The following is a 10,390-nucleotide window of genomic DNA, read 5'->3' on the forward strand; positions in this document are numbered from 1 at the left end:
TGGCTTTCTCCTACAAATTTCTTAGGTTTATACTTCTCAATTTAGATAGATAGATAGATACTTTATCTATCTAAATTGAGAAGTATAATTTGTAGGATTTAGTATCGTCACTTAGTTTTTCATTGAGATGTGTTGGAAATTATATTTATTATATTATTTCTATCACTGTCTGTTGCATCACGATTTTCTTTATGTTTGGTACTCCTATGAAGATGCAACTCCTGGCTGCTAAGAGGTCGTGTATCGTGGTGTTCATTACACAATGCTTTAAATACCATCAACGCAGATACTGAGCCATTCTACAGGTGTTTGAGGTGTAATTTCCATAGCGATAATTTGGTTAGAAACTCATATCGATTATTTTTGACTATGTTTTTACATTAGCATTTTATTAACTGACTTTAAATATTGTTTTCATCTCCTGGTTTGGTACTATTTTTGTATTTTTCCAATTCTTTGGAAGTACAATAGCTGGATAGACTATTTTGAATGTATTTGAAAGAGAGAGAGAGAAGAAAAAGATTAAAATCGCCAGACTGATAAGAAAACTTTGACACTGGTTGTCAAGGCAGTGTTTTTTAATCCTTTAAGGCTAACAGAAATAACATAAAATGTACTTAGCAAAAATAATTTAACAAAAAGTTAGTATCACTTGTTACGGAAATGTAATGGCAAACTGTTGATATTTAATGGACAGGAAAAATTTAAGTAATAAACATTGATAATGTTCTGCAATAAAAATCCAACAGAATAACTTAACCAATAATGTGTTGCTGACTGGTGGAAATACCAAAGAACATGTTTAAAAAATAAATAAAAATGGGGTTACCTAACAAAGGGCTTAAATAAATTAACATAAAAAATTCACACACACAGCATCTTTTGCTGCTACTAATATCTTCAAGAAGAAAAATTCTTATTGTTCAATATTTAGATTTCACCAGTCAAGATCACACATCAAAATAATTTTCACAAAGTATATTCAGGCAGACCTGTGCTGTTTTCTTGCATTCTAGGTATTTCCAGATGTGACCATACTGTTTAGTGATGTGGTCAAATTCAATGAGATCTGCATCCATATCACTCCCATGCAGGTGGTGGACATGTTGAATGAAATTTACATTGTGTTTGATACGCTAAGTGAGAAGCACAATGTTTACAAGGTAAGATTTTGTTATGTAAGTGTAGCAAAAAGAATATTTTGCATACTATTGCTGGCCCTACTGAAGTACATTGAGCAGTTTTTTTAAGTGTCATGAAGTTAATTCAGAGTTATAAATTATTATAAATTCATCCAGTTTTTTTAATTTTATTTGTATTCTTACTAAGCACTGTTCCATCTAAGAGCCCATTGCATTACTATAAGAATAAGAGTAAAAATGGTTATAAATAATTAAAAGGTTATCACAAAACATAATGTAGAAACAAATGTCATTATCTATCTATCAACAGATCGATCGATGTACTGTATTATATTTTATATATATATATATATATATATATATATATATATATATATATTATATATATATATATATATATATATATACAGTATATATATATATTTTAATACATGCCAGCCATATTCTGAAATATTGGAAAACAAGACAGATTTTGATTTTACCCAGAAATTACTAGGATTTTATTATGAACACATACATGTAAATCCCATTTTTTCCAAAAAGGCGTCTTAAAGGCAAACAATATAAAAGTGTTAGAGGTACTACAACACTTCTAACATTAATACACATCCGTTTATATTTTATAAATGGCTTCAATTAACATTTTTCAAGGGAGTTTTTCCTACATGCAATATAGTTGAGATTTCAGATGTGATTTAATGTTTATAATTATACACTGCATTATGCTGCTTCATTGAAAATACTTCAAACAGGATGTTAAATTATGAGTCATTGCTCCATTGATGCTATTTGCACCAAGTAGGAATAAGAGTGGACATGTGTAGTAGTTAGCACTAAACATGTGGGCATGATGACTGCTTTCTGGAAATGGAACCTTCTCTCCTTGTCTGAAAAGGGTTTTTTTTCCCCATGTCTCAAACATATTCCTATTTGCCTATTTGTCCGATGCCTTTATCCAAGGTGACTTGCAAAATTTATGATACAATTGGTTACATTTCTTTTGGTTTTGCAATTGGTGACTCTACCTTGGCCTAGTGTGAGTGACTGTGGGTTTATCCTGCTATGAACTGGCTACCTATGAAGGACTGATTCTTAACTTGTACCCGGCGCTGCTCCAGACCCCACATCACTGAACCTAAATAACTGATTTCAAAGAAATGGATTACAACTTATGCACTAGAGATCCCTCTAAAAACTGTGTAAAAGGTAAATGCTGCCTGTGCCGTAAATAAATGGTAAATGTTCTCTGTTTTACTTTATACTATTTTGCATTTAATATGTTAGAGTAAAACATGCCACTATTTTGGTTTGAAATAATGTCATTTAGAATTTTAAAATGCACAAGAGCTTCCAAATATACCAGGTATAAATTACCTTAATATGGTGTGTGGTCATCACTCATCACTGGAAGAGATTTCATGTACTTTGGCATAGATACAAGAAGTATACTGGTGGGGGGGATTGGGGGGGGGCATCTTCCATGAAAAATTTGCCATTTTGAACAATATAGGATTGAGCTCTAGTTACTGGACTTTTTGCCCTAGAATATTAAACTACTATCAGGACATAAATTCTTTATAGTAGGATGAACATGAGAGATGACTGGGACTGCACCTTATTAATTGACTTTTACCTTGCCGTGAGAACCCTAACTACAAAGAGGACTATTTCATTTATGTTAGGTAGAATGCCCAAAGGGGACTGGGTGGTCTCGTGGCCTGGAACCCCTGCAGATTTTATTTTTTTCTCCAGCCGTCTGGAGTTTTTTTTTTTTTTTTTCTGTCCACCCTGGCCATCAGACCTTACTCCTTTTCTATGTTAACTAATGTTGTGTTATTTTAATTTCTTATTTTGTCTTTTATTTGTCTTTTCTTCATTATGTAAAGCACTTTGAGCTACTTTTTGTATGAAAATGTGCTATATAAATAAATGTTGTTGTTGTTGCCATCTGAGGGGAAAACAGTGAACCAAAGATATGCCAATAAAACGCACCCCACATCATAACACAGATGCCTGAAACCTTCACTGTACTAAACAAGCATACAGGCCTTTAGATTTGTTTTGGTACATTTGATGTGCATTACACATATACTTTCTGAGAACAATGTGAAGGGTGATTCATCTGGCACAATAGTATTTTTCTATTGTTTGTGTTCATTGTACCAATTACCTGCAAAAGGGCATTTTAGATGAAAAGGAGTTTTTGTAGCAAAACCGAACTACCATACCCATATCAGTGATTGTGTCAATTGAGTGATCTTGCAGAAGTGTTCAGATCCTGCCTTTCAAAGATATTTACAGTCAAATTATCCAGAGGTACTTGTCCATATTTTCTTGCATCTTCAATGTATGAATAGCATCAAGGAGTTCACACATTTGTTCACAGCTCCCCCCCCCCCCCAAATTGATTACATCTTTCCATTTGACACCCATATTAATATCAGCTTAGACACTGCTGAGCAGCTTTCATCACTGAAACCTTTGTTAACTATCATCTCTGTCTCCAGTTACTGAGATCTCTTATTTGAGCCATATAAAGAGCAACTGGGTATGCCCAGCCTTTTTGTAAATGATCTTTAGGCATAGTAGGATTGCTTAATATTCTTAATTGTCACACCACTGTGATGCCTCAATTTGCAAAAAAATAAATAAAAATGATTCCTCTATTACTCACCTGTTTCTTTTACTTTGTCATTTACCTATACGGTATGGAACTATTAAATTATGCAACACCTTAAAATGAGAATTTGAAATGAGCTAATCTTAGTTTTGCATTGATTAATTATAAAATGGATTGAAACAGAAAAAAGTTCAGATGTACTCTAAGTGGGAGGGTTTCCCGTTCTGGTGAGTCAGGAACGGCAGATAAAAAAAAAACCAAACACCTTAAGTGATTTCAAAGTGTTCATTAGTAATTCTTATGAACACAAAAATTTGAACTGTAAACCAGCAGCGACAGTGTTCCTCCAGGAAGTAATTTGTGTTTAAGTGAGATCAAATTAAATCAAAGGTAATAATGTACTACAACTACTATACTATACAATGCTGTATTATGCAATACTATACTATACTTTAGCATTTATTTTCTCAGTATCCTAGTTTTGTCTCTTATTGCATCAACTCATAGCTTTGAATTTGCCATACACAAAATATGATTGTTTTATAAAACTTTTTATAATTATTCTTTATCATTTGGTAATTAATATTGTGTTAAAATTTATTATAGAATAATTTTCAAACATGATTTCTACCCACAGGTGGAAACAATCAGAGATGCCTACATGGTGGTAGCAGGAGTTCCCAACAAAACTACTTTTCATGCCCACCACATCTGTGACATGGCATTAGATATGCTGAGTTCTATTGATCATCTTAAAGATCCATCCACTGGGGATAACATCCAAATACGAGTTGGTATGTTTCAGAGAGCACAAGAATGTGACTTACAGAGAAAATTGTGCAATACAAGCTAAAAAATTTATTATTTGAACAGTCCTATTATAAACACAGCTGTTATACGTTGATCTATCCATTTCTTCCATTTTTACAAGTCCAATAAATCATAACATTGAGGGGTATCTGGAGTCCACACTGTCAGGAGGTTTTCTTGAACCAAATCTTAAGCACTAGTGCTCATGATGGCATTGTTTTACATAATGGGAAGAAGCATGGCCTCAGAGAGAAAACTTCACACATTGAAGTCCTCACAGCCCAGATAGAAGAGCAGTGTTAAGATCAAAATTAATACCTTCTCTTACATGTGATGTGTAAAATGTTTAAATGTATGGTTATTATTTAATTTTTATTTATTTTGACCATACTGAATTTAGGGTATTCCTTAACTATTTAGTAATATTTTATTATAGAAAAAATCGGGAGTGGTCTCCCCTAGACTTTGACGTATACTCAGATATGGAGATGGATATTTGAGGAGTAAACCACAAGACAATGATTATATTTTTATATTATGTACATTAAAGAACCATCAACAACAAATCTAATCAAATTAAAAATATATTGACCAATTATTATAAAGTAAAGTTGAATAAATCAGACTCTGCAGCTGCATGATTAAAAAAAAATCGAGTATGTGTTCAGTGCCACTTCCGGTTGATGGATTTGGCCCAAACGTTAATACAGATCTATAATTTTGGTGTAACAACAACATGACAAATTTCATCAATGTATCTCATTGCGTTTCTGAGGTATTGTGGTTACACACACACACACACACACACAGACATAATTCCAAAAAACAGTATTTTCGGACTCAGGGAGGTCTAAAACATCAAGATTAATCAAAGACTCAAAGTCAAATTTTTTCATTACTACTATACTTTGTATACGATAAAGTAAAAAATGCAAGCCTAAAATTGTACAGGAATAGACAGTGCAGAAGCTTGCTGTATTCTCCCTTCTCTAAACTGCATATGTTTAGCTTTATTATCATGAAAATATTAATACCTTCCATATACTCTTGATTTCCAAGCTACAATTTGAAGACTACTCCATTGGGATACTTTACGATAACACTTACAGACTACATATCAAAATGCATTAGAAAGTCATGCACATCACCTCAAAAGTATTTTAGATGAGTTACACCTATAATTTTCAAATCTTGCAGTGTGGCACATTCTAAATGCATTATAAATGCATTCTGTCAACAATTTATTCCTAGGAATCCATTCAGGCATGGTTGTTGCTGGTGTTGTTGGTCTGAAGATGCCCCGATATTGTTTGTTTGGAGACACAGTCAATACAGCTTCTCGAATGGAAAGCAATGGAGTGGTGAGTAAAAACTGCTGCCAAGCAATTTCAGGCAAAGTCTACGCTGGTGTTAAGGATATCAGTTGTGCCAAATCATTATTTTTATTTTTTATACATGCTAAGTACTTTCTAAGTATTATAATTCATGTAGCTTTTTCAGATTGCACATTTTGACAAAAGTGAGTTCTTTGAAAATGTTTATCAGTTCGGTTCCTTTTTTGTGTAGAAAAGTTCTTTAAGATGCAATTTTCAAAGTAACAACTGGCATGAACCCTACTTAATCCCATCATTATTAAACACATTTATCAAATCAGTCCTTAATGTCTTTTTTCTTAATATAAAAACTTAATATTTTCTCCTAGATTGTATTGTTCAGTCCTGTCTAAACTTTCATCTATGGACATCTATGGACATTTTCTTGTGCTGTTATGTCTAAAGCTGCCCAGTGTATTCCAAAATGGCCTCAAACTTCCATACACAGCTCTAGCATAATATTTTTTGAATTTTTTTGTAGACAGTGTGGGCAATGCACAGTTCACCATTCTTCTTAGTATTTGCCTAATTCTGGATTACACATTTTCTAATGAAGTCAGATGTTTTAAGTTCCTTTTTTAAAGATGTTACATTTATTTAGATTAAACCACATGCTGCCCTATGCCAAAATGTTGGCCAAGTTATTACCCAATTAGGATCTTATCTTTGACTTTAATGTGCTTTCTATGATAAAATCAAATTTCTACACATGGCGCCCTGCTTCTTGTGTTTTGATGATTAGTCTCTCATTATATTCATTGTCAACATTTTTTGAAAGTTAAGGTCACATAATTTTAGATATAATACTATAATTCTTTTTTTGAATCTAAGGGATATGACTAAAATATGATCATCACTGGCGAAATGCGTGCTGGCTATCAACTAACACATTAGTATTGAAAAAGCAGCTGCCAGTCTAGTCTTTAGCAGTTGTAGCCATCCATTGTCTTGTAATTCCCATTAATCTAGCTGGCACATACAGTAGTTGACATGCTCGGCCTACTCAACTGTGATTGAAAGAAGTTAAAAAATAGTATATATGATTATTATCTCCTTCCTATAAATGTTAGATGTTTTTGTGTAACTTATTTATTTTTATTCTCTTTTTTAACCATTACAACACTTTGTTCTTCACGTTTGTCAAATCATTTAGCATTCCCACCATATTGCTTTTAGCTTCTGGCCTGTTATTATTCACAGGTGAACCACGACTGTACATTATAAACTTTATGTATTTCTTTTAACCTTCCTATTTTTGATATACCACCTTCAAGCTTATTCCCTTATAGCACTTAAAGCTGGCTTTTGCATTATGAGCATTATTCTTCTGCAGCTGTCTTTCAACATTTCAGACTTGCTTTCCAGTGTTGTCATGTTCTCATAGATTAATACTAGGGTTACTTTTCTTATATGAAAATTACTGCACATTCAAAGAAGATATTTGTTGGGTTTACAATTATTCCTAATTATTATAATAAACATTTTCTACATTTTATGAAGTATAATTGAAAATCCACCCCTTTGCTTCTGTACCTTGTCCACATTTAAAACTTCATCTTAATTTTTTCAGTTAAAGCTTTATTGAATTGGAGTTACTCACTTAAAATGAAAACGTAATAAAAATTACAGCTAACATTAGAAACTTAATTACTCCGGCTATCTTCCAGCACTGCCAGAATGAAAAGCCCATTATGTATAAAAGCTAAGAGCTTCACATTGAACCAAATGATGCCTGTTAATGATCCACTCAGTAGTAAATAAAGCTGTTAAAGTTATTGGCATTACTTTAAGCTCAAAGCTACTTAGATAAATACACTATTTACTCTACTTTAGTCCATTCATGATGGTTTCACCTTTTTCCATAAATGTGTGCTGCTAAGGTCAAGGAAACAGACTGGGAGATTTTAATAATGAATGTTAAATATCTTTGAGAACTTTTTTTAATACTTCATCCAATTAATCCCTAAATTACAGACATGAAAATTAACACAAAGGATAGTTACAGTGCAAATTTAATCAATAAACATATTTTGTATTTTTGGTTGTGTGCAACTTACTTAGCTATAAATTATGTTAAAAAGAAACCTGAAGTTATTTTAGTACGTCATATTTCACAGATGAATAACTAGTTTAGTGGTGCTTTGTGTCATGGACACCAAAAGAAGACATTTTGTTTGTAATGCAGAAAGTAAAACTGCATACAGCATTACAGATGTAACCTTGTAAGTGCTGCTCAGGTATAACATCTTTATTTTCATTTCAACTATATTTAATGTATAACTAGCCACTAGCGAGCATTACAGTCTCACAGCAGAGTTGTAGGTTGAAATCTCACCCTGGACAACCATTCTGTCTGCATAAGCCTGAATGTTCTTCTCATGTCTGAAATGGTTTGGTCCAGCTACTCATCTCCACCCACATCATAAAGGTCTGTAACATATGTTGATTGAGGACTTTAGATGTTCCCAGTGTGAGTGAGTGTGTCTGTATGAGTGACCACTGCCTACAGCAAGTCGATGTCCCATTTAGGGTTGGCTTCTAACTTGCATGAATAAAAAAGTAGTTTCTGACTCCCAAAGGCCCTGTAATTGAATAAGTGGTTTTGGAATATGAATGAATGAATAGATAAAATGAATTATTTACAAATGTCTGAAGAACTTTTAAGCTCTATTTAATTTAAATTTTTTGAAATCAGTTTTAATTCTGTATAATATTAAAAATGCAAATGAAAATTAATCAAAACCTTAATATCATAATTTCTCTATCACTGCAGGGAATGCAGATCCACATAAGCCAGACTACTAAGGACCACTTGGAGCATGAACCATATATCATCGAGGAGAGAGGCAAAATCTTTGTTAAGGTTGCAGTGGCAATATTTAATAAACAGTTGTTGGAAATTCTACAGAATGTTCCCTTTATATTCTCTTTTGAATTATCTTAAGAGAAAAAATGTACAGAAGTAAACCAATAATGATAAATTTCAAAAACCTCAGAAATCGACTTGGAGACACACCACTTTCTGTTCCTGTGATTTATTTTCTCTGTTTTTCTAAATGAAAATATTCTCTGCATGTCTGTACTGTATGCCTTTTGCAAAGCATGGGAACAAATATCAGTTTAGGTAGCATTTCAGTTTTTTTTGACAAACATATGTACAAGGGTAGGATAAATTTCAACTTTAAAAGAAATTTTAATGAATCTGCTATAAGCTGTGAATAGGCTGATGATTTAGAAGAAAATGCTGATATAATGTACATGTTTGTTGTCAAGCTTTCTGTCCTGAGTAATAGGAACACCTTTTGATAGGAATTATATATATAAATATAAACTATGAAAATGTCAATAATATATGGTATGGATACTAACAAAACCCAAATAAAGAAAACATTTTTCCTCTTTATTTAATCAATGGTACATTCCAGCTTGTATTTGTCGCCTGTGTCTAGCTTCATTATAATTTTTCCATGAAGGTTTTGGTCTTATCTGAGGCTACCAGTTTTGTGTGACATGTACCTGCTTGCCATGCATATTTTTTTGGGAATGATTGGGTTTTATAGACTGCACTAATCATGGTAAGGGTCATTATAAATTTGGTCTGTCTAAAAACAAATATAGGTCTCAGCAGGTACGAGTTCAATTCTGTTTCTTCAGTCCTCCTCTAAAAATGACAGGGTTGCTTCCTTTAGATAAGGGTGAGAGGTTTCCCCCTATTGAACGGAGTTCAAGTATTTCAGGATATTTTTGACAAATCGTGGTAGCGTTAATTGCAAACGTGACCAATAAATCAGTGCAGTAAGAGCAGTTCTGTGAATGTTGTACTGGACTATGGTGGTGAAGCAAGAACTACATCCTTGGATTAATCTTTTAATTTAATAATCAGTCTACACTTCCATCCTCATCTTTGGTTACACGCTCCGGGTAGTCAGTTATAAAATTAAATTACAAGTACAAGTTTGCAAAATGAGGCTGCTGGGCTCACAGGTCATAAACTCAATAACATGGAAGGACCTTGGAGTAGAACTATTGCTCCCTTGGATTAAGAGGAACCAGCTGAGAGGGTTTTGTCACATACCCAGGATGCTCCATGGCATCTCCTATGGGAATTGTATCATGCATGCCCAGCTGGGAGAAGACGTAGGATCATTGACAGGATTATAGTTCTTGACTGGCCTGGGAGGGCCTGGATATTTTCTATGAAGGGTTGGAAGGATTTGCTGAAAATTAAGTTGCTTATTCTGTTTAACTCATTGTGTTAAGCAGATATAAGCCGAATGAACGTAAGGTAGTTAAATATTTTGAGTTTAGAAAAACCTTCACTCTGTTACTAGTTTTTAATCCAGTCTTTTAGCAAAGACAATGCCTTAGGTGCTATTTAAACATCAGGTGTAATTCACTATAATATATGTTTATATTGCAGTTGGAAAAGGAATATTTTTTCATCA

The 10,390-nt window shown here is 33.1% G+C and overlaps 1 protein-coding gene across 1 annotated transcript in view; it reads left to right on the plus strand.

The window, feature by feature from the left end:
* LOC127526606 (soluble guanylate cyclase 88E-like) overlaps window positions 1–9,197 on the plus strand; it is a 123,587-nt gene extending 114,390 nt beyond the window's left edge. The window contains exons 17-20 of the mRNA XM_051922490.1: window positions 1,017–1,163; window positions 4,400–4,556; window positions 5,824–5,933; window positions 8,719–9,197. Of these exons, the coding sequence (XP_051778450.1) occupies window positions 1,017–1,163; window positions 4,400–4,556; window positions 5,824–5,933; window positions 8,719–8,889 (585 nt within the window). The 3' untranslated portion in view covers window positions 8,890–9,197. The remainder of the gene's footprint in view (window positions 1–1,016; window positions 1,164–4,399; window positions 4,557–5,823; window positions 5,934–8,718) is intronic.
* Window positions 9,198–10,390: the final 1,193 nt, after the last annotated feature.

The sequence above is a fragment of the Erpetoichthys calabaricus genome, chromosome 2, assembly GCF_900747795.2.
Source record: "Erpetoichthys calabaricus chromosome 2, fErpCal1.3, whole genome shotgun sequence".
Taxonomy (NCBI): domain Eukaryota; kingdom Metazoa; phylum Chordata; class Cladistia; order Polypteriformes; family Polypteridae; genus Erpetoichthys; species Erpetoichthys calabaricus.